Below are 25,812 nucleotides of genomic sequence, written 5' to 3'. Positions count from 1 at the left end.
AAATAAGGATATAGTTAAGAATTTCTTCTCCATTTCCTGTCTTAAAACCTTTAACGTTGAAAATGATTTACTTAAAGAAGTGTGCTTCGAGAGGAAGATGGCTGGGAGGCACAAATCACAGGTGATTTCCTCCTCATCTCAATGCTTTTGACAAATATTAATGAAGCAGCAGCAGAAATACCTAACGAGATCAGAACGTAAAGTCCAATGCCTTAGTTTTCTTTATTCCAAGTGTTTCTCGGTGAAGTGACTCCGCCCAGCAGGAGACATTTGGCAGTGTCTAGAGACATTTTTGGTTTTTACAACTAGGGGCTGCTATTGGCACTTAAGGGTAGAGGCAAAGGATAGCCCCTCATAATGAAGAATTTTCCAGCCCTAAATGTCCGTAATGCTTTTGTTGAGAAACACTACCTTAGGCAGTAAGGAATAACAAATGGTGTTTTCAGCACCAGGCACACACAGTATCAAATTAGAATTACAATCTAAGTATTAAAAAGAACTAAAGGCACATTTTACACAGAAAAATATGAATACAAAATATGATTAAAAACTTCCCTAAGGGGCTTCCCTGGTGGCGCAGTGGTTAAGAGTCTGCCTGCCGATGCAGGGGACACGGGTTCGTGCCCCGGTCCGGGAAGGTCCCACATGCTGCGGAGCGGCTGGGCCTGTGAGCCATGGCCGCTGAGCCTGCGCGTCCGGAGCCTGTGCTCCGCGACGGGAGAGGCCACAACAGTGAGAGGCCCGTGTACCGCAAACAAACAAACAAACAAACAAACAAAACCTTCCCTAAGTTAAAATAAATAGTAATGTAAAGAACTGCAGTACTATAAAACTGATCACAAAAATAAAGTTTTAATGCAATTATTATTTAAGTTAAAATGTTGTTGGCCTGCTAATAAGCAAAAGTCATAAGAAATGTGAAAGCTAAAAGTCTGATTTCATTACGTGAAAACAATGGACTTAACCTCACTTTTTGATAAGACATTTTAGGCAATAAACCTACAAAGCCTGCCCAACATTAGAACTCAATGTTTACAAAAATTGTTAACCAGCATATGCAAATTAACTGAAATTGCATCTTTTTAAAACTCTAGTTATACTTCAAACTAAGCTACAACTATAAAAAGTACCCAAAATTTTCTTAATTTCATTCTTCAGAAGTATTCATAAGCTAAATAAATAAGAGAACACACAATTTTTAATATTATTCTATGAAAAAATCCATGAACAAATATTTCAATGGGATATCTAGGAGAAAATAAAATATGTTGGATTGTTTCATAAAATATAATACAAAGACAGTGACCATCAATTCATATTTGTCTCTAAGTGTGGTCTATAGACCAGCAGCACCAGCATCACTGGGAACTTGTGAGAAACGCAATCTCAGGTCCTACTCTAAACCTACTACCAGATTCTACATTTTAACAAGATGCCCAAGGTGATTTGCATACACACTGAAGTTTGAGAAACACGGCTAGAGAGGATCAGTAAAAGGGTGAAAGAATCACTTAGCTTTCTTTTGTTAGTAGCTACAGCAAATGGTTCTAACCTGTAAAACCTGTTTTCCAGTCTTTGTTTAATTGTACTTAAATCCGTTGGATATGCCACTACAGTGCAATACATGGGATAGGCTTGCAGATCCACAGGAGCCACAAATGCTGAAGCAATATCTAAGATAAACAAACAAATACGTTTATAAATTTATTTTGTATTGCTTAAAATATTTCAAAATTCTGCTTGAATTAAGCCTTAAGTTCTAATCCACATAACCATTAGTCTACCACTATCTTCTGATAGAAAATACATACAGTTTAGCTAACACATAGTCTCACTTTTTATTATGTCTACATTTATACTGCAAAATTCTAGGAGTATTTATTTATGGACTCCTTAGAAGAAAAGAGATGACAGACAATATATAAAACTGACTTATTAAAGAACATCTACATGTATTTCTATAATTAAAACCAGGCCATTCCTGAATCTATGTTATGTGTTTGACAGTAATTGTTTTGACATAATTACTAAAATTACCTAAGATAGTATCTGAGACAATAATTAAGTGTTGCCCATATTTTAAAAGACTTCAGATGAAAATATCATCCAACATGTGTCTCCAATATCTTCAGCTCTTATTCATGTTAATTTCTCCCTTAGACTCTTTAAAGCTCATTCCTTACTGAAAGTCTAGGTTAATACAAACCACCACACTAGTTTAGAGTTATTTTGGGCACCAAAAGTTCAGATAATCATGCTTTGTGGTCATTGTTCTTTTTCTGTTTTTTTTAAATAAAGCAAAGCAGTTCATATACCTTCTCCCTTCCCTTTACAAATATTCTATTGTGTATACGTATATCAAGTTAAGAGGAAAACTGGTACAGTTACCCATATAATTCAGCTTTCAGCCCTCCTCTTTCAAGTCGCATCATGTCAGCGTGAGTATGTGAAGGATTTTAAAATTAGGTTCTGGAGGATCTAGGTTTTTCAACGGTACCCCTGGTGTTTCTGGGGTCCCTTACTCTGAAATTCAGCTAGAGCAACCTCATTTATAACTGTTTTAGATATTTAAGCCCTGCGTAAAATCGCATTGAAAAAAAAAATACCAGTTAAAAATGTTTGAAAACAATGACATGGTATTATGGAAAAAAGTTTTGCTTGAATAATAGTATTTTTCCTTTGCTTTCTGGCAACATCTTCTATCTATATTCATGTGTTACTATAATTTACCTAGTGTCATCAACTGGTTTATTCCTGTAACAATTCTTTCACATTCTTCATCCCTGGGATTGGAACCCCATTCACCATCAAGAGGCTTATAAATCAATGATCTGCATTCAACATCAGTTAAAGGAACACTGGTACCTAGTTCTTCAGGAAATACAGCTGAAATACAAAGAAAGAAAGCAGATTTAGTGAAAATATGTGGTAATTTACTAATATTTAGGTTACCTTTAGAAATCAGAGTTAATATTGTTATAAAGTATAATTTTGTAAATGGTAAGTATATTCTTTATTTTCATTAAAGGAAAGTGTGTTTCAAGGGTCAATAAAATTTATTCTTTAAAACATTAATTTCATAATTCTCTAGATAAGCATGTAATTACTTCTCCAAAATTATACCTGACAACTTGCTCTATTATCAGTTACAGGTGAAGGAGAAAGTATTCCTATAAAATGATGCAAATTTAAAAGTTTTCTGAATCATTTCATAATGTATAATCTCCATGTTTACTTTGATAAAACACACAGGTGAAACTGAGCAAAAGTGGTATTCTTTCAGAAATGCTTCAATCAAAGGCTCAGTTTTTTAAAATGTGGGAACAGAGAGAATTATGAATACTGACAGATGATTCTTACACTTTTTGCTCTTAAATGATGAAGGTATGCTTTCTGCATGCCTGAATCTTTAACAGAATCATTAGGGGGTCGTGGTGACATAAAATCTACAAATCTGCCAAGCAATTTTTTCTTTGAACTAGACTTCATGAGAGAAACATTTTGAAATATGCTATTATTTGTTTACAAAATTTCTCCTCCTCCCAAAATGTAATTAAACTCTATAAGTGCCTATGTACGTGTATCCAAATAGAACAAAAACAACAAAAATCACCCCCTCCACATAGCAATATATTCAGGTAGGAGACAAGTAGTATATTACTGTCACTAATTCATTTCAAGAAATACCCCAGGCATTACAACATCGATTAGCTTCATTTCTCTCATATTCACAATAGTCTGATGTGACTTCAAATTCAAACCTTCACAAAGGAGAGAACTAAAACCAGAAGAAAAGCCATGTAACACATTTACAAGTTGATTAAGATATTTTAAACAGCTCTAATTTAGCAATGAGATGAAAAAGACATTATTGGTATTGGTATCTCAAAGTGATAATTTCTAGAAAGTACTAGTTTTGAACAAAATCAGCATGACCATTTTCTCATTTCTAAGATTTACCAGATTGGGCTTAGTTTTCCCACATTGTCTTTTCTCTGCTTTTTTAGAATACAATAACTAGTGAGGAACTCCATTTATAAATGACTATTTCTACTATGTTACAAGTCAGGCTTTTTTTCTTTTTGTTTTTTAAAATCTTTATTCTTACATGATAGTAAAAGTAACATACTATTAAAAAAACCAAACAATACAGAATAATGTAAAAGATAATTTGTGGAAGTCCTCATATCCCCACGCTTTATAAATGACCATTATTAATAATCTGGTATATATCCTTTTAAACCTTTTTAGGCATATACAATTGTGTGTATTGTATTTTTTTAAAACTGAAACAAACATGGACAATGAAATAGAAAGAAAATGCAATCTCCAGGCTTCAGCCACATTGGTCTTTTCTCAGTTCCAGGAAGATGTCATATTCACTGCCTAAGGCTAACTCCCAAATCCTAAGGCAATGCATCAGGCCATATGCAAGATGATGGTTATTATTATTAATTATAATTACCTACTCATTGAACCCTTACATGTGTCAGGCTCTATAATAAGTACTTTACACATATGATATCATTTAATCCTAATAGCAGCCCTATAAGGAAAGTATTAGTTTACATAGTTTCAAAAGCTGAATCCTAAGAATCTGGAGTTTTGAGATTTAAAGGAACTTGTCAAGATGGCATAGATAAAAGACAGCAGAGCTAGGATAGGAATCTAAGTCTTACTCAAAAGCCTGAACTCTAAGTATTACACTGTATTCTATGTATTCTGCTTGGAGTTACAAAAATATCTTTGATCCCAAGTGCTCATCTTCTAGAACAGCGGTCCCCAAACTTTTCGGCACCAGGGACCAGTTTCATAGAAGACAATTTTTCCACGGACGGGAGGTGGGGTTGGGGGGTTGGGGGGGGACTGGGATATGGCTCAGGCAGTGATGCGAGCGATGGGGAGCGGCAGATCAAGCTTTGGTCCTCGCCCGCCACTCACCTCCTGCTGTGCGGCCCGGTTCCTAACAGGCCACGGACCAGTAGCGGTCCGCTGCCCGGGGGTTGGGGACCCCTGTTCTAGAGTGAATAATAATTAACAAATCAGTATCATATTTTGCTGTAATTAATTTCAACCTTCCCTGTTAAATTACAAATTCCAAGTGGGCAAGGATTATGTCTAATTTTTTCACTGTTATGCCTCCCCTACCTCCAGGGTCAATAATAGGTAATAAATATTTGTGGAATGAATACTTTCTACTTGGTCTTCATTAAGAACTCTTTGTAGTTTCAAGTTAGCAAATCAGATTTTTATTTAAGAAACTAATTCCATAATACAGATGCAAAAAGCTTAACATACACTTACCATTGTTAGGTATAAGCTCCATATCCCAAGGACTCATCTTTTCTGTATCTCCATTGTCCCAGCTTAAAGGAAGGAAAACCTTTATATTAAAAAATCTAAATATTGCATTGCAATTTTAATAAAATCACCTTGTAAAAATAATTACTTCAGTGTTTAAAAGTAGTATCTTTATCATTTTATTAATAGGCGGGGAAAACATTCAAAACAAGTTAGGCTGAACAAAAATACAATACTTCCTTACCAAACATTATAACACTGAAACAAACTATCAGGGTACTCAGGCTGAAGAGGTTCCTGGCTTTCAATTGTTCCAAACCACCAGGCATCATCTATGACTGATCTGAAACGGTCACCTGGACAAGAATAAAAGCCATCTCATTACTCTGAAATGAAACACTGCTGTTGTTACTCCTCTTTCCTTTAAGATACTTAAATTGCCTGTATGATTTTAAAAGACCTACGAAAAATGACCTACACACTCCAAAATAAATAAGTAAATATATAAAATCAGCAATACTGAGGGAAAAAGTTATTTAATAAGCACACCTGAAGTGTGACTGACTTTTCAGCACCATTTTTTACATTTTATTATGGTAAGGAGAAATTCACTCTTATCTTAAACATTTTTACCAATCTAGCACATCATTAGGACTATGCACAAATTTTTCATTCAAATAAAACCACAGATAATTTCTTCCCCCAAAATATTTATAGTCTATCTTGAATTCTTACTTTCTGTAGGGAAGTTCCTCTAACCAACAATTAAGAGTCCAGCCTAAAAACAAACCAAACAACAACAATCCAACCTGCTTTCCTTTGACTCAATCACCCTTAAGTTACTAACACTTATCTGTACACTCACTTTCCCTTTCCTATAGAAACAAATAAAAAAGAAACGAAAACAACTAATCTTTGTAATAGTTTTGATCCAAGACTGGTTGAATCTGTGGAGGCAGAACCCATGGATACGGAGGGCCAACTATATAGCATAAAATGTATTTAAAAAAAGAAAAGAAATTTAATGACAGAAAGCTGGAGTCAGGCTAAATTAACAGAACACAACTGCATGTTGTTGAGTTATATATATGTGTATATATATACTCTGAGTGGGTATGCACTGGGATCAAATTTAGATTCAAATTCAAGCATTCTAACGGCCAATGTTAAGAGGGAAACATGATCTATTACTAGACTAAGAGTAATTGCTCCTCAGATGCATATTAGTGACACTACCCTTAGTGAGAAGCTAATACATAATTTAATAAACAGCATTACTGACACCTCCGACACCTTACAGTAAACATAATAATGAGTTTCATGAAGCTATTTCTTACAATCCGATTGTACCTAGACTGATGACAGTACGCTGAAGAGGAAGAACTGGATAATGTGTGCCTGACCACAATGAACGATACTGCAGGCTAATGACAATAAAGTTAAGCAAGGAATAGAGTCTACCAGAGCAAGCCTTAAACATACCTGAGGACAAGCTGAAGTAATTATTATTGATGTAATTTTAAATGGCAGTTGGTAGATACATGTAAATATCTTCAGAAATAGAAGACTAACTAGTATTAACTTTAGAAGAAATAGTAATCTATAAATTTAGGGGAGAAAAATGATAAGATCCAAATGATAACATTCTGATGTACATCCATTTGAAATATCTCTCTGATTTGTCCAATACTTGCCGTATTTCTTTGCTTAGATTGTCAGTGCATTTCTAGAATGTTCTCCTGGACTCTGACTGCTAATATTTGTTCCGCCAATTTATTGGCGGATGCGTGTCCTCAAAAATAACAGATGAAATTGATCTTATCAACTAACACATGTAAATAATTTAAAAAATCATATGTACCAAAGGCTTACATCTAAAACCAAGAAGAACTTTTAACTCTTTCTTCTTGAATTTACTTACGGTTTTCTAAATACTGAGTATATAGCTATTTCTTCACTCATCAATTTTAGACATTAAGTATTGGTCTCTCTCCATATAATTGTATATAAAGGGTATGTGCATTTAATTTAATTTAATTTAATTCAGTTTTCCTGTCATGACTACACTGTATAAATATTGTTTGCTAATGAGCCAAATAGCACACAATTCCTTTCCTATATAATTTTGTATAACTGCTTCATTTTCTTATGGTTGCTTTTCTCTGAATTTATGATTATGTCTTCCCACATTCTCTAATAGCTCAAACTATAAAACACTCTTCAATATATAATTTCCCACAAAGTCAAACATCTTATACAATTTATCCAATTTCACTTTTTTTTCCCTGATGATTTCACTCTTAGAGGACAATATTTTCTGGACTGTTTGTTTTACAGACTTGCTAAACAGATGCTATCCTGAGACTTCTGTTGACTGTTATTTGGGAATTCCTTTTGTTGCTTTCCTGTTCTGAATTTCCTGTCTCCTGCAGAGATTCTGTGTCTTTTTCTTTTCTCCCTTATTTGATGGAACACATCTTTCAAAGCTTCCAGAGAAACGGTACATGCGATGTAAATTTTTTTCTGTAACTTGCATGTCCCTAATTTTAATGACTTGCATTTCCATAATTTTTCTTTTTACAGCACACATGTAAATCTCTACGTTTACCAAGACCAAACAAGAGACAACAAATCACCACACAAAGGCCTTCCAATGGCACTGGAAGAGGGATGAAATGCCACGTCAACTGATGTGCTTTTTCAAACCAAATAAGCCATAGGGGCACCAGAGTCTACTCCAAGATGACACAGTGGTCCTGTCTGAAATTTTTAAAAGGAATACTCTAGAAAACAGCACATCCATCTGAACATAAATTAATGCACCTTAAATGCCTGGAGACTTCTAAGGGTTTTAGAAGTTTTTCTGAGTCTTGATTACAATATTAGCTTTAATTTTAACAGAGTTAACCAATAAAAGAAAAATGTCAGTTCAGTTTTAGTCCCAGTCCAAATTATTAAACATTTTGAACTGGAAGACTACTTTTGCTTCAAGTTTGAATTCTGTCATTAATTCCTTTGGATAAGAATTTAATTCAGCACATAAAACAGCAGAAGGAATAGCTATAAACAATCTTATACATAGTTAAGAAATATAAGAGAGAAAATGTCTGGAATTTCAGCATCACCTAAATTAGAAGTATTTTCATTCTTAAAAATAAATAAATTCCTGACACAATATCTTACTTTCTTATTAACATCCCTGCAAATGGCAATATTTCTGATTATCTTTACCTAAATTATGAAAAATAGTAAGTCACTTATTAGATAAAGCAAACATTACAGCTTCTAAATAAATTACCCACCTATATTCCACCGCCTATATTTTGCATCGTCAAATTGTTGTCTCAAGACTAGGAAATCTATAACATCAGGCATATCATGGTACCTAAGTACAAACAGAAACACACTGATTAGGTCATATACTTACAAATATCTAAAAGGCATTCAAATTTATCTGGATCTTGAAAAATAATCTACAATACTAAGAAACTATTGCCTCTTTCAACAGTCCTTACTTCATGGTAAATGATCCACCGGTCAGTTTACCAGTATCAGGATCCAGAAAAGCAAGTTTAAGGCAGCAAAGGGTAGGCAATCCCACTTCATACTTTATGCCAACTATTTTCATCAGTTCTTGTTCCTGAGGAAGATACAGAAAATAAGAAACCATCTTCACAAAATAAACTGCTAAACATAATAAAAAAAGTTATCCATTTTAATATTGATCTAGGTGATTACTCTGTATGTATATGTAAAAATCCACTGAGCTGTGTACTTATCGGTGTACTTTATAGTATGCAAGTTATATGTCAATTTAAAAAAGAGAAAACAAAAGAAAGAGAAAAAAGAAAAAGGAAAACTTTATCGAAATAAGAGTTTTCTAACACAGTTCCAAGGACATGGAAATAATTTTAAACTACTGCTGATAAACCTAGAAATACTTCCAAATTTACAAAGATGAAGTTTGCCTTAGATGTTAATGTTGTCCAGTTCTCACCATAATTACATTTTATTCCCAATTTATAAACTACTGGAATATATAAATTCAATCTTATGTTTCTTTAGAAATTAAACACCTTCTACTCCCCAGAGTGTTCCAATTAGAAAAGGTATCTTCATGATACAGTTTCTTATAGTGAAAATAGTAACACTCAATACAATTTCCTCTATAATCGCATCTTTTTGGACTATTAAATTATAAACACCATACCCGTAGTTCCATTTTATGCCATGGCTGTTTTTTGGGATTGATACTATAAATTTTATTTTTCCGGGCCATTTCAACATACGCTTCATGTCCTTGTCGGAAATAATAAACCTAAAAAGTAAATAAAATCACAATTTTAAAACTTGTATGTGTTTCCTTTGACACAAGATGCACGGTATCAGCTGAAACTGCAGAGGGAATTTAATGTCCCTTAAACTAAAAAAAAATTCTAGTATTTTGATTTTTTTTTTCCCTTCTTTTCCTCAAGCTGTCCTACTGTCACTTAATCATAACCATAGTGTTCTAAATAACATTAAGAGGTTAGGATAAGCAGTTATTTTTTGGCTTTTTGGTTTCACCATTTTATTTTTGGATTCAAAATAAGTTAATTTATGTTGCATAATAAAGTAAGTTGTAACTAGGGGTCATGTTTAGTTGATTATTCACCTACTTTTATAGCAAGCAGTTTGTACAAATGCAGGAAACTTTAAAATGAAAAATATATTTTCATATATATTTTCACATATATTTTGTCATTATAAAGAGAGCAAGGCATATATTTATCCTCATTTATGGAGGTCAAATTTAAGTGACTCCTGACTACCACGCTGGAGAACCGGTACGTGAATACAGCAGTCTGACCCCAAGTGTTCTTCCCATGACACTTCCCACGATAAATAGTTGAGCTTGTTAAAAAATGCTGCTGGAATTTCAAAAAATGCTATTAAGTTCTTAGCAATATTTTGCGATACCCATTAGCTTATACACATTCATTCTATTCATTAATATCATTATTGCTCCAGCTGCCTGGAACTTTAGAGTTACTTATTACTCTTGCATTAAAAAGGTTTTGTTTTCCTTTTTTTTTTAAAACTGTCAACTGCCACCTGTAACTTTCTACTGTTAGTGTGCTCTGCTAAAGAAGCCTCTATTTTAACTCCTAACTTATTACCATGAATCTACTGAACACCAGATAACCCTGCCTCTTAACATTTACGCATAAAACAAGGAGACATGAACTCCTGAGTGGAAAAGTTTGGTCTAATCTTACATTTTCATTTCAAATTCACAAGAACATAGTCCAAAATGATGGCCAACCACCATATTTTCTTAAAAATGAAATGATATTTCGAATATAATAGATTTTAAGATCTAAGGAACATATTATGAACATTATAGTTATTTAAATAAAATACTTCTATGAAATAAAATTAAAAATAAAAGGCTGAATTTTGTTTTTCCTTTACCATATAAATATATTTTAGGAAAAAGAAAACTGGCCATAAAATCCTCTTATTAAAAAATACGTATTAGCTTTTAAAATGTCAACGAAACCTCTATTCTCTTACAATATTTAATTTGCTATTGCAATTTTTACAGTAGCCTCAAAAAAGATTATCAGTAAAGCTTTCCTCCTAATTTTCCTTTTTCCATATACAGCTACAAATATGTAAAATGAGATACTTTATAAAACTGCTGCAATTTTCTGGAGTTCTGTTTCAAGAGCTATAAAAAGTATTTAAAGTTACTTGAATGAAACAAAGGTATTTTTTAAAAGCTAAAAAATACCTCATCACCCATTTGTGGCACAAATGGACATCTTCGGGGGAGAGTATCTGTAATCCATGTTGAAGGTAACCATTCTTCTAATGTCAAACCATTTTCCGTTAGTTCTCCCACAGCCAATCTCTAAGTGTAAAACAATATAAAGTAATATTATCATGAAAGCATTAATCTATTAATCTGCCCTTTAAAATAACTACAAAGGTAGTTTGAAAAATAAAAGGGGAAGGGATCTTTGTACAAAAATGTGTATTAAGTATTAAAAAGCTTACTCTGGGAAGATGGCAGCAGTGGCAGTATAGTTATATTCGATTTCTCCAAATCACTCCATAAAAAAAGAACTAGATAAACCAAAGCTCTACAGACAATATTCAAAACAAAACTAGGTGACAAGATATTACCATAAACACCAAAGTATAAGCTCTGTCTCCTTTCTTTCCTCTCAAAATTCTAGCAGTTTCATCAACACTCCATGTAACAGACTGAAGCATATTCGATATTTTATTTTAAAAAATCCTAGTCATAAGCGTGTTAGTAAGAACTAACTAAGATATTCTCATATGGGCTGAGCAGTGCCAAGATACAGAAGGCTAACTGCTTCCATGGGCTGGGCATTATACTTCCCCATAGCCCAAGAACATTCCTTTACTCCTTTTAAAGTAGCCATTTCACACACAAGCTTCTAAAAAAAATTTTTTTTCAGATTTTTTTTTTTTTTCAAACAGAATGCTGTCAAGCCAGGTTTCTTACTTTTGTGAATAGGCCTTTGCGAAAAATTTAAAATTTTCCGGTCACCTACAGGTGGCCATCATAGCCTGGATATTGTTACCTTAGACTTTGGAAAAATGGACTTTGAGCTGAAACCTAACATATGTAAGTAGAGACAGAAACTTCATGCAGCTGATTAAAAATGTTTTGGTTCAGTGTTTGTAAACTAAGATTTCTAAATTTTATTCTCTTGCGTTTGTTTAAAAAAAAAAGGCGGTTATAAGGTAGTTATCACTGTGAGTTAATGAAAGTTCATGAAAAGGAAAAAGGTCATAATGGGTGTCGAGAACACCATCTGCAGCAGGTATGCTATAGTTGCTACTTAATACTCATTTTCCTATTAACTCTCCTTCCTATTAACCACCTTTGTATTTCTCAGTTAAGCACATCAGGAGAACTCTCTCTGGAGAGTAAGGGAGGAGTAAAGGACTTTGGCATTTACTATACGTGAGATGGATCCATTGGAGAATTTTAGGCAGAAGAGTGATAGGATCTGACATATTTTAAAAGGATCACTCTGGATGCATCACAGCAGGCATCTGCAAATTATGGCCCATGGTCCAAGTCCAGCCCACTATCTTCTTTTATAAATCAAATTTTACTAGAACAAAGCCATACCCATTCGTTTATGTATTGTCTGGGGCTGCTTTTAGGCTACAATGGTGGAGTAGCTGGCCCTCTACAGAAAAAGTTTGTTGATCCCTGCTTTAGAAAACAGAGGCTAGGGGGATGAGGGTAAAAGCAGGAAGAGAGATGGAAAGCTACTGCAGTAATACAAGTGAGAGTTCACGGTAGCTGACACTAGCATGATAGCAAAAGTGGTGAAAACAGTCAAGTGCTGAATGTATTTAGAAGACAGAGCCATGATAATAATTCCCTGATGGACTGAATGTGGAATGAGAGAAAAAGGAGAATTACAGGGTTTTGGTGTAAACAACTGGAGTTGTCACTGCTGAGATGAGGAAGGCTGAAGTGCAGCATGTTAGAGGGGAAAGCTTAGAAAATAAATTTTGCTATGTGTTAGATTTGAGATGTTAAGCCACATGACATGTGAACAGTTATTTTATCTACATGTAGTTACTGAGTAGCCACTACTGTTATGCACTGAGCACATCACAGAGTGAGATCCACAGATCATATCAGTCTTACATATGATGAGGTGTTCAGTTAAAGTGCTTGAAAAAGGTTTCCTTTGACTTAGTAAAAAAGGAAAAAAGGTAGGAAAAGTCTAAAAATTACTTATTCCAGCCTCAATATGAACTATTAATACACTAAGGCAAGCATTTCTTCCCAGAATGTCGATTAGGATAGCTAACAACTCTTACCTGAAGCCAGGTAAGTTGGATATTAAATAGAAGTAATCATATTTATAACTGTAAGACTGTGGCATAGACAAGAATCATTATGATAAACATTATGACAATTCCTCAACAATTCTTGGGGGACCTAGAAGTTTGGTTAAAGTAGATTTCTGTCAGTTAGTACTTACAACCACTTAGGGGATAAAATGCATTGACATGTCTCTAAATTTCCAGCCTCATGAATTGCGATTTCTTTAATTTTGGAGATACAGGTAACTGATTTATTTCCTTTCTATCCATGGATATTCTTCTAGGCCCATCTAAAATCTTATTTCTTCTGGAAAGCTTATGTGAAACTCTAAGATAAGATGGCCCCATTTGGTTTCTGAGTTATTATCTATAAAATTACTTTGCCAATCAAACATATTTTATCATGTGATATTTATTCCATTTTTTGGGGGGGGCGGGATTCAAATAACTTGTTAGTCACACATTGTTTCTGGAGCAAGTACTACGTCTTACACTTCTTTTTATCCACTGTATTGCTTTATAAACTGCAGGCACTAGATAAAAATTCATTGCTCTGATTTCCAGAGCTCCTAACAGCATAAGGGATATATGTCAGATAATATCTGAGATAACTTTACTGTATCTCTCGAGAATTCTATTTTTTAATAAGCATTTTCTATATTTGCCTAACTGGGTTGTTTCTTCTTTTTTTTTGCTTAATTCAAACAATCATATGGAAAATATTTTCATTTTTTTCATAGACGCAATAAATATCAACTAATTAATGATGTCTCAGTTACTTTTCAGCCCTACAACTCTATGCGTAAGAAGGGAAATATTGTGTTTACTTGAGATAAGATGACTAAGGAATAAGAACAATTCTATCTACTGTTAGATTCACTGATAGGCTGACAACAAACCATGTGAACAAAAACCAAATTACAGGGAGTAGCCTGTAACATCCTAACCTTATGCTTTTTAAAATCTGTCCCACATAAATTTAGTGGCAGACAGACCCTGGGGTAATACTTTAAGCAAAACAGTGAAATGAAAATATGCCAAACAGTAACAGTGGATCCAAATGTAGCATGTGTGAAGGAGCCTGAGGTATTAGTTTATGGATAATCATCAAATAAAAGGGGACCAGGTGAAGTAAACTGCACTCCTGGGATAAAAGAATTATGTGAGGCAGCACTGCAAACCTCAAAAGTTCATCAAAACTGTCTTGAGATGAAAAAAAAGTTTACCTCATTAGCCAGATACATGACTAAATCGGTTTTACCTGTCTACTATGTAAAGTAATAGGTCAGCCTACATTTATCATCACTGACAAGGAAGAAGAGAAATATTGTGGCTAATGTGTGGTACTCTCTTTGGTAAATATCCCCTAGACAAAGGCAAAGGAGGTGACAAAAAGGATAGTAGGCTGAGGAATGCAGATTAAAGTAATCCATAATTATAAAGCTGAAACAAACAAGTGCTCAATGGATGCAGATAAAATAAACACTTAAGACAGAAGTAGTCCTAAAATTTTTCAAAGCTCTCTAAAGATAAAGACCCTACTGTCTCCCTAGTATAGTATTTAATTCTACAGATAACAACTTCTATTTGATTCTAAAAATGGCAGAGGTTTTAAAAAAATCTCCATTTGTTTAACCAAATGTGCCTCGAATTTATAATCTTCTGGGGAATACAAAACGTGTCCGTTGTATTTCATTTACTTTAGAGCAAAATTTAAACAGTTCTTGTTTTTAAAGAATTCCGACTCCGTAACAGCTAACAGATATTATTCGCATAACATTCATCTCTTGCTTTTTCTGATCTGTCTCTAAGTATCCAGACTAAAGACGTAGTAATCAAACCAGTACTACTGACCTAAGGACTAGTGATGGCTCACATGCTCTGTAAATTAATGAAGGCTTGTTACCACAGCAGTATGCAGTAACAGTTAGTAAGGATGGTTGAAAAGTAAAGGCAATTAAAAGACTAATAAACTGTGTGTTTTGTAGCATTATTTTTTTTACATAAATAAACAAATCCCACTGAAGTCTCAAGAAAAATATCTGCTCATGTTATACGATTAAGTGCTCAATATTTACAATATGGTAATTCTACAAGTAAATACTCTCACATGCTAAACATTTAAAAACTTGAGGAAACTAAAGAGATCTTAATATATTTTATTTTACTACTGCGTACTTCTGAGTTTTTTCTATTGCTCTTACACCTGAAAAATGTTTATGTTCATCAGCTGCACTTTTAAAATGCGTGCTTTGTTTTTATAGAAAACATATATATATATAAATCAACCTTTTGTTTTCTTTCTTTGGGCTTCTTTTTCTTTGGTGATACTGGTCCATCTTTTTCTTCATTTACTTTCTTTCTTTCCTTTTTAATCTGTTTTTGCTTCTGTTTTTCAGATTCTTCTTCTTCATCTGAACTGCTTTCTGCTTTCTTGGTTTTATGCTTAGGAATTTTCTTTGGTGGCTGCAGATTAATTCCTGCATCTGCTGTCCAGTCAGAATAATCACTGGAGTAGTCACTAGAAGGAAAGAAAAGATTTAAAAAATACACAGACAAGATACACTTTTAAGACTTTGTTGTATGAAAACGTAAAGAAAGATCATCATAAAAAGTAATGACAGAACAGTACATACTAAATGAACTAAAAATATTTCCTAACTTTCAACTCATCTTCTAAATAGTTTCTTAGAAGTCTGTAGGCTTAATTTACTTAAGTATCTCCAAAAATTTTTAAGATAAATAAGGTCGTAGTGCTAGTTAAACAATGAACTTAAGTACCTTCTATGATTTTAGCAAACATACAGATTTCTGAGTGCTGCACGTGTTCAAAATATTGTGGAGTATACAAAAATGAGGAGCACAGCATCACTTTCCTCAATTCTAGCAACAACAGAAAGATAGCCCTAGATAGCACAGGAGGTACTGTCACTGAGGAAGAAGCATAGGGATTCCTTTTTGAGGGGAGGTGGGCCCCCTGACACGGGAACGCCCATGGTAGAGCCCTGATGCCTTCATGGTAGCTAGATACCGAACTGACAGGGCCAGAAGTCCTCCTACTCAGCGGGAAGACTGATCCTGCCAACTTCGCACGGCATCTCCAGTGTACACCCTAAGTGTATCTTATGCCTCAAAGCAAAGTAAGATTCAGAAAAATACAGGCCTAATATTTTATGTATCACTACCAATCGTGTTTGCCATTGGCTGTATCTCACTGGAAACTCAAGCTTTCTTTTCAGTTCACCTTCAACAGACCTAAGTTTTACTAAACTGATGTTGCAAAAATAAAGAATCCAATTATGTTATCTTCTGTTTTAATTTTAGTACATGAGAATATTTCATTACTTGATTTTATAGTTTTATAAATATAATTACCTTAATGGAATCTAAATTATACTGTGTTAAAATCAATAATCAGGTTGCCTAGATTTACTGATGTATATCCTCACTCCTCTAAACATATTGCTGATAACACTGAAGGCGTATTTTTCTGGAGTTTTATTCTACTACCTTGTCCCTCTGGTCCAAGTGTCCTTTATGGGTAATTTACCCATTATCTCCCTAAGAATAATCATCACAGATAAGAATCAAATAATTAAGGTGTTTTCTAGTATGATTTCATGACTTCATTTTAAAACTTAAAATGATTTTGAAGAACTTAAATAAAAAATATTTCTGACACTACTCTGGATATGTGGGAACACATCTGCAGGGCAAATAGCCACCTAGGCTATCCTCAACTTAGGAGCATTTATTTACTCTAACCCCAGCCATGGTCACTGTAAATGGCACTCGCCAAATACTCACTGTTGTTACTCTCTGGAGCACTCAGCTCTTACAGAAAATCTGCTGCCACCAGCACGGACTACAAACCCCAGAGGTCTATGTACTTTACAACAATTTCGCCAACTGCTGAAGCCAACACTGCTTTTTCAAAACAAGAACCTCTATGTTGTTTCATGGTTTGAGATACAGGCATACCTTGTTTTTACTGTGCTTCATAGACACTGTGTTTTTTACAAATTGAAGGTTTGTGGCAACTCTGTGGCAACAAGTCTATCGGTGCCACTTTCCCAATAGTATTATTTTCAGATTAATGCTGTTTTTAAATGTTTAATTATTTTTTTTTAGACGTAATGCCACTGCACACCTAACAGACTACAGTATAGTGTAAACATAACTTTTATATGCACTGGGAAAACAAAAATTCACATGACTTGCTTTACTGCAATATTCTCTTCATTGTGGTGGTCTGGAGTCAAACCTGAGATATCACCAATGTATGCCTATACTCTATTTCCACTGCTGAGCCAAAAGAAAGTGAGCTTTTCTTCTACTGTCTTCTTTCAAATACAGAAAACCACCAGACATAACAATGAACACTTGCATATCATTACTGGGAGCAACTACTGTGGAAATAGGGAAGTCCATGACAAAAAGAGGTAAAGAATTCTTAAATACAGGCTCTTGGTTTCTTTGGCAATGTTAAGAGCTAGTTCTGCCAGGGAATAACTATCAGGGGCTAAACATAATTACCATTCCCAAAGGCTCTACTTCTTGCTACTGAGACCTCGCCAAGGTCAGCCAAGGCCATTAAGCCCTGTAACAATGTGAATCACCAGTAAGTAGAAGGAGCTGAAGGAATTCTCGCTTACGTGATCAAATGGGGTGGGAACAACAGGAATAAGGGAAAGTTTATTCTCATTGCTGGAAGAAAATATTATTAGCATTCAACAAATTCCATTAAAAAAAAGTTAACTCTACAAAATCTCATTACTTTCATAATTTAATGCATAAATATTTCTCAAAGCCAGTAATGAAGCTACCTTGTGGTTCAGTGTTACAAATATAACAGCATTCAGAAGATAAAATATCAACTAAGAAAAAGTTAAAAGCATCATTTTGTAGATCCAGTTACAATATCCAAAAATTTTTTTCTACTAGCGAAAACATGTCAAAGGAAATCTAAATTTTGGACAACTACAAAAAAACTCTGAAGAAAGATCAACTTTAAAACCAAAGGGACTCTGAAATATGTTTCTGATAGAAAAGAATTTAACATTAAGAATCAAGGCAGCTTTCTAAAGAATTTACATTACATTTGGAAGAATAAAAATTCATTAAATTACCTAGAACTGCCATCACTATGCCATGCTCTCTCTTCCTCTTCGGACGTTCCACCACTGACAGCAACAACTTCACCTTCCTAAGAGATAGTTAATACATATTTTATTGTATAGCTTTACAGAATAACATTCTATGATTACAGAAAATATCAGTGATATCTAAAAGTATGAATCATATTAGGATATTTATATTAAAACCTGATTTAAGTTAGTTGTAAAACACAGGCCTCATATTTCTATACAAAAATTATTGAATGTATCCAAATATTAAGTGTATCCAAAGATAAAATACTTACTAATACTGGATTCAGAGCAATCTCTTGGGTGGATTAACATTTTTTAAAAAAGCCTCATAACACATCTTCTAGACTGGGTGATACCAAATTAATATTTGATATCAACTTTACTTCTTGGGCTTTTTTTAAAATTTAAGTTTTCTTTTTCTATAGATGCATTGAGAAACTTAAATTCAGGAACTTTTATGTTTTTATTATTATTATTAAAATAACTTTATCATATAAAAAAAGGATATTCCAACTCAGGTATTATTTTATACAAATGGAGAGGATTAAAAACTACCCAAACACTCTGATTTCTCTTTAGTAAATATTCACTGGTTAACACAGGATACTACCTGTGAAGCCATTTTCTTTATAAAAATTGGGTTTTTTTTGGGGGGGGGGCACAAAATCTTGCTCCAATAAAAATACCAGCTCACATTAATTAAGCTTTTAGTATATGTCAGAAACTGTTCTAAGCACTTTGTATATATCATCCCATTTGATCTAGACAAACAGTGCTGGTGATAAGAATCAGTCATTTAAATAAAAGAAACTAAAGCTTAAACAGGCTAAGAAATTTACTCAAGGCAGAACAATTAATAAGCAGCAAAGCCTATTTTGAACTCATGTCATTTTACTTCAAAGGTTAGACCCCACTCTACACAAGAACGGTTCAGTGTTACTAACTGCTGGGCACATCCAGATCATTTTTCACAAGGATAATGAAATGTATTTTTTTACTAATTAAATGTTATATCTTGGGGAGAAATTTTTTCCTGTTTTGATGGCTTAAAAATGAAGAATGTATTACATAACTATTCCACAGGGCTTTGAAAACTAGGCAAATATGAAAAGATCAAAATCCAGAGTAAATTTTATTTAGCAAATTTAATCTTTGCTCAATATAACTGAAAAAAAAAATCTAAACAAGTGATCTGATTATTCCCACTCTTAGTATATTACTTCTTTAAAGGGGGAGAACAGAAACATAATTCTACATTCCAAATACAAAATAAAAAGGTACTATATGGAAGTACAAATTATTTGAACCAAAAACCCAGGATTCTTTCTTTTTTTTTTTTTTTTGCAGTACGCGGGCCTCTCACTGTTGTGGCCTCTCCCGTTGCAGAGCACAGGCTCCGGACGCGCAGGCTCAGCGGCCATGGCTCATGGGCCTAGCCGCTCCGCGGCATGTGGGATCTTCCCGGACCGGGGCACGAACCCATGTCCCCTGCATCGGCAGGCGGACTCTCAACCACTGCGCCACCAAGGAAGCCCGGATTCTTTCATTTTTAACTAATATATTGTGCCAAAGGTGATATTCTTTTCTTATTATTCTCCTCTACAAATTTAAGGCATAAACAAATTAGTTTTGAAGACAAATCAAAGAATTAGTAGAATTTTCTTACGTAACAGACGTACCTGGAAATACATTTTGAGCTGAATTAATATTTTTAAAATTTTATAGAAACTTAATATTTAAAAGAGTAATATTATAAATCTTTCAAAAATAAATATTTTATAATGCAAATAGATAGCACACATATATTTTACATTCTGTGGCATATCTAAATTGTTATGTGTCAAGTTTATATAATGAGTATATTTTATCTTTTTTTGCCAGATTGAATATATCGTTTTGTTCTGGCCATACAAGGATCTGAAAACACTGGAGACTTACTTTTAAATTATGGTTAGAATACTCTCGATTTGTGCTAATATTGCCCTGTCCATAGAGAATATATGTGGAGAATCCCCACACGTGTCTAACACTGCAAAACGTAACATGACTTCAAAAATGTGTAGCTGTCAACATCTCAGATCATAGAGTCTCTGACTTAACTGTGAGTGAAGGGGTAATAGGGAGAGTGCGACAGGGGAAGGAAGACCATTGTAATTGCTAAATAAGACTGATCTGTGACTGCAAATGGATTCCCTTCGCTGAAAGAATATATAATTTAGTAGGGACAATGATATTTATGGAAATAATTATACATAAGGAATATTTTAAAAATTTACATTGAGAAAGCTATAAATTGGTACAGAGATTAAAAACTAACCAAAATTGTCAAATGTCTATTGATCAGTTATAGTTACAGACTAGAGCTTCATGGTACCATTTCAAAAACTTGGTTTTGGAGTGAAAGGAACGTGCGTTTAATCCCTGCTCTACCATTTAATAGTTAGGTAAATGTGTAATCTAAACATCTTTGAACTTCAGAGCCCTCAAAATGGGAATAATTAATTCACATGCATTTGTTTTGTGGACTTGAGGTTATGAATATCTGTGCCATGCCCAGAACACACACTACGGTCCTACAACTATCACTATCATTTTAAGACCTAGACAAACCATGTTTGAGCTACATCTCTAAATATAACAATGAATGCAAAGAATAAAAGTTACATTAAAAAAAACAAGTAAAAATGGAAACAGAAATCTATGAGTGTGCTGAGCTCTCACATCTGAAGAACTAGTGCCATTTTCTATCTCTTCTGAAGGTCTGGGAGTCTCTTCCAATGCAGATCTCGTACGATAATTGTGTTGGTTTGCTTGCTGCTTTTTGGATTCTCCAAGATCCAGGAAATGTTCATGAGTATGATTCTGGAAAAAAGTAAATTAAATTTATTTGGAGTATGCTTAAAGAACACCTTTTACTTTAAAAGTTGTATTTTTTTTTTTTTTTTTTTGCGGTACGCGGGCCTCTCACTGTTGTGGCCTCTCCCATTGCGGAGCACAGGCTCCGGACACCCAGGCTCAGCGGCCATGGCTCACGGGCCCAGCCGCTCCGCAGCATATGGGATCTTCCCGGACCGGGGCACGAACCTGCGTCCCCTGCATCAGCAGGCGGACTCTCAACCACTGCACCACCAGGGAAGCCCTAAAAGTTGTATTTTTTAATGATAAAAAACCCATTCATATTTAAGATATCCCATAAGTAGACTAAACTATAGTACCAGCTCAAATACCTTAACATTAAGTTAAAACACAGGTTTATGATATGTTGAAATTCACTTGCTGATTGACAGGTTATAAAAACTTTTTTTTTCTGATGAGGATTCATAATAACAGACTAAGCCTAACACTGAACTCTCCTGTACCTACACCAAACCTATAGAACAGATATAAGAAAGAGGACCACAGACTGGGAGGCATACATAATAAGGCAGAGGCAAACTAGAAAACAAAATGGTGATCACAAAGCTAACCAATCACTATGAGACTTGGACACCAGGTGACTAGCTCTCTTCTGCTGCAGGCAAATGGGAGAAAAAAGTCTTCTTCAGCAGATGAGAAAACAACTAAGACTGATCAAAATAACTGAAAGTCCAACATGGTTACATGATGGAAAAAACTAAACAAAAAGAAGAATTTACACCTGAAAAAAAAACCCCAACTTGTGAATATAAAAAAATAGAAGGAAAATACTAAAAATTACCTTTGAAAAAAGAGACTGACATCAGACTTATATATACAAGATATCATGCAATAAATCATACAATAAGAAAAAGGAACACTATCTTTGAAGTGTGGACAGAAAATAATTTTGAACCTATTAGTTATATCCTCAGTCCTTTGAACCTATAGTTATATCCTCACTTTTTTTTTTTCTCTCTTCTCATTAACTTTGTTTTAATGGATCTCAAAATTCTGTGACAGATTTCTGGTCAAGTTGTTTCCATTAAAAAGTACTGATTTAAAAACTAGTAAGTTAAAACTGCCACATACAGAAAAACAAATGGTCCACAAAACATTCTCTGCTTCTTCAAGGTTTTATGATGCATTGTTATCAATCAGTCTTTTACTATTCAGCTTAAATGGCTGATCGAGACAAACAGTCCTGAGACAGTTCTTCCACCACTGGTTAAGACTGGGGTGCCCGGTACTGGCGATAATATTCATTTAGCCTTCTGAGCTTTCTGGGCAGACGTGGTGACCTTGCCAGCTCCAGCTGCCTTCTTGTCCACTGATCTGACGACGCCGATAGCAACTGCCTGTCTCATGTCACGAACAGCAAAGCGACAGCCAGAGGAGCTCTCAACACACAAGGGGGCTTGCCAGGAACCTATCAACGGCAGGCAGCACCACCACCTTTCAAGAATTTGAGGCCATCTTCCAGAAGCCCCTTCCCAGAACAGTGACCAATCTTCTCCTTCAGGTCAGCAACCTTGCAAGCTGTGTGAGCTGAGCTGTGGTACAATCCAGAACGGGTGCACAGCCAGCACTGACTTAGCTTGGATGGCTCAGGATAATCATTTGAGCTGTGAAGCTGGCTGCTTCCATCATTCATGGGTTATTTTTGCTGTCAAGAACCACAAAGCTATTATGGCTAGCAGCTCTGACAGACACGTTCTTGACACTGAGGTCTACATTGTCTCAGAAGAGCTTCACCCAAGGCTTCACGTGCACTTCAACAGACTGTTTTTTTTTTTTAAACTTCAGCTGTAATGACGACTGAAGCAAAGGTGATCACATGCCAGATTTGAGAACCCCAATCTGCAACTGGCCCACAGGGACAGTACCAATACTACCCGGAGGGGCAGGCACCAAGGGCTTGTCCATTAGACAAGTCGGTGGCAGGATGCCATTCAGAGTTTTAAAGCAGCATGGTTCCACTGGCAGTGCCATCCTTACGGGTGACTTTCCATCCCTTGAACCCCGCACGTTAGCACTTGGCTCCAGCACGTTGTCACCATTCCAGTAAGAAATCAGCAAAAACATGACTGTGTTGGGGTTGCAGACAATTTTCCTAATGTGGGTGTTGATTCTTTAATTTCCTCTTAACTCTTCTGGCTGTAGGGTGCTCAGTGGAATCCATTTTGTTAACAACAAACAAAAAGTGTAATATCAGTCAGATTAAAGTTCATGTGGTTCCCTTTTTCTCTCCAGAAACTTTCAGAATACTCTCTGTTTTAGATATTTTCAAATCTTACTATAATGTGCTTAATTGAGGTTTTAAATTTTTTAATTTTGTATTCTTTTTTTCCTTATTCTAAGTTGGCATGCTATGCATTTGCTCAGCTAGAGATTAATTCTAGGATTTTCTGGATCATTTTTCCAACTCTTTTCTCCCTCTGTATATTTTTTCTTCTTTGAAGACTCTTACCAAATAAAGCTTTTTTTTTTTTCCAATATGTACTTCTAATCTCTCTGTGTATACAACATACACATTACATAAACATACACATATGTTTTTCACATTTCCCTCATTCTCTCCATCAATTTATCACTTGTTGATGCATTCTGAAGAGTTCTTCAACTTGACATTCCAGCTTGTTAACTTATTTCTCAGTGTTTTGTATTCCTCTATTCAACCCATCCATTGAGTTCTCCATTTCAAAGACAAGATGTTTCATCCCAATTTCTCCAACAGAACCCTCTCCAAAACAGCTTGCTGCTACATCATGTTTCCAATATCCTCTCTTATCTCTCTCAGAATAATATGCTGTGTTGAATATCTGAGTATGTTTGGCTCTGGTTTCACAAGTGTATTGGGTGGCACTTGGGAAGGGAGGGAAAAAGAAAAAATCTAGGTATTGCCCTGTCTCCTAAAAAAGATTCTGTATGTGTATGGGGGGATGGGGCTGTGTACCTCAAGACCTATAATACTGCAAACCTGAGTTCAACCAGTCTCTGTCTCTCCATCACCTCCACTCTCCAGTTCCCTCCCCACAGTCTTGTCACTTCTTCCCTGCACTTTACCTCTACTCTTGCTGGGGCTGTTAACTTGTAAAAGCCAACTGAAATAAAAGACATTTTCACATACAAGGATACAAGATTTACTCCACACAGATTCTCTCTAAAAGAATTACTGAAGGGTTCTGTAATTTTGCAAAAATTTGGGAAAATATGTAAAAAAGGAAATAATATTCAACTATAATCTCATAAGCTTTGAGTAATTTATTGTTAAGAATGTAATGGATCTTGCTTCTTTCATTTAAATATTATTTATCTACACAAATCTATTTCATTAAAAATTGCTTTTTTTCCATTTTGTAAAGCTTTATCCACAATTTTGCATTTCATTAGAATAAACTCCAAGTCAAAGAACATGTTTTTAATGCCTTAATATATAGTGTGTAAGAAAGAGCTGGTTGTCAACCAACGTCTGTTCCCCGCTTCTTGCACAGAAAACGAAATTTTCATTGTCAGAATTTCATGTGACTAAATTCTGGTCAATGGGGTATCTGGCACAATGTTGCAGAACAACTTCAAAAAACCTTCCTCAGGAGAGCATATGTATGTACCCTCTGCACCTTCCTCACTGATATGATCTTCCATCTTGCAGCCTTATATGAAAATGCTGACATCTTGAGGCATGAAGTCAAATTCAAACATAAGAAAATCAGAAATATTTAAAGAGCTTCAGTTCTCAACACAGAGGGCATCACACCAGATCCTGACCACCTACCGAGGCTTTTAAATCTGAGAGAAATACATTTCCCTCAAGGGGAATAAATAAATATTTAAGAGAAATTAAGTAAATTTAAGGCACTGTAATTTGGGGACCAAACCTATTATCAAAAATCAACTTTATAATTGCTTTCTAACCAGTTTTTTTTGTATTAATTTATACAACCCCCCTGCACAGTTAGTACCCTCTACTATTAGAGGAAAAAAAATAATGCAACTCTGAGATGAAAGGTAGCATCTCATAACTTGTACATCTGTGATTATCAACAGGAGGTGCTTTCAAACCTTTCTCCAGTCTCATAAAATTTGAAAAACAAATGTTTTTTGTATGTTATAAACACTACTGTCCCACTTGCTTTTTTTCACTTAACAAATACATCATGAACATTTCTCCAAGGCAACGGAGTGAGCTCTAACTCATTTCTTTAAAAAGCTGTAGAGTATTCCATGGGTATATATATGTCATGACATCCTACCTTTCGTCCACCAATAAACACTGAAGTTATTCCAGTTTTTGCCACCAGAGACACTATAAATATCTGCATGCACACACACGTATATACATTCACATCAATTCTTTTCTTTCTAAAAAAATAGTCTTCGAAGTACCACTACTGGATTAAAAGATAAGCACATCCTTTTAATTTTTACAGATATTACCATATTCCATCCATAAAAGTGGCAGCCAATAGAAGCTCACAATCATTATATGAATTATGTCCCCACATCCTTGGATTCAGAGCAAAGGATACCAAAAAAAGGGTATGCTTTCCAGCCACCATGAAAAAAACCACCACCACCACCACCAACAAAAACCTAA

The 25,812-nt window shown here is 34.7% G+C and overlaps 1 protein-coding gene across 3 annotated transcripts in view; it reads right to left on the bottom strand.

Annotated features, from left to right (window-relative positions):
• Positions 1 to 25,812, bottom strand: part of PHIP (pleckstrin homology domain interacting protein) — a 127,176-nt gene that overhangs the window by 21,699 nt on the left and 79,665 nt on the right. For all 3 annotated transcript variants that reach the window (XM_049695333.1, XM_049695334.1, XM_049695335.1), the window contains exons 21-31: positions 21,042 to 21,182; positions 18,300 to 18,376; positions 15,460 to 15,691; positions 11,078 to 11,197; positions 9,512 to 9,619; positions 8,817 to 8,941; positions 8,604 to 8,686; positions 5,546 to 5,657; positions 5,305 to 5,366; positions 2,731 to 2,886; positions 1,553 to 1,673 (exon numbers count right to left, since the gene is read on the bottom strand). In XM_049695333.1, coding sequence (XP_049551290.1) covers positions 1,553 to 1,673; positions 2,731 to 2,886; positions 5,305 to 5,366; positions 5,546 to 5,657; positions 8,604 to 8,686; positions 8,817 to 8,941; positions 9,512 to 9,619; positions 11,078 to 11,197; positions 15,460 to 15,691; positions 18,300 to 18,376; positions 21,042 to 21,182 — 1,337 coding nt within the window. The remainder of the gene's footprint in view (positions 1 to 1,552; positions 1,674 to 2,730; positions 2,887 to 5,304; positions 5,367 to 5,545; positions 5,658 to 8,603; positions 8,687 to 8,816; positions 8,942 to 9,511; positions 9,620 to 11,077; positions 11,198 to 15,459; positions 15,692 to 18,299; positions 18,377 to 21,041; positions 21,183 to 25,812) is intronic.

This window comes from Orcinus orca, chromosome 12, assembly GCF_937001465.1.
Source record: "Orcinus orca chromosome 12, mOrcOrc1.1, whole genome shotgun sequence".
Taxonomy (NCBI): domain Eukaryota; kingdom Metazoa; phylum Chordata; class Mammalia; order Artiodactyla; family Delphinidae; genus Orcinus; species Orcinus orca.
The sequence above is the reverse complement of the archived record's forward strand: the minus strand, read 5'-3'. Positions and strand labels throughout refer to the sequence as shown.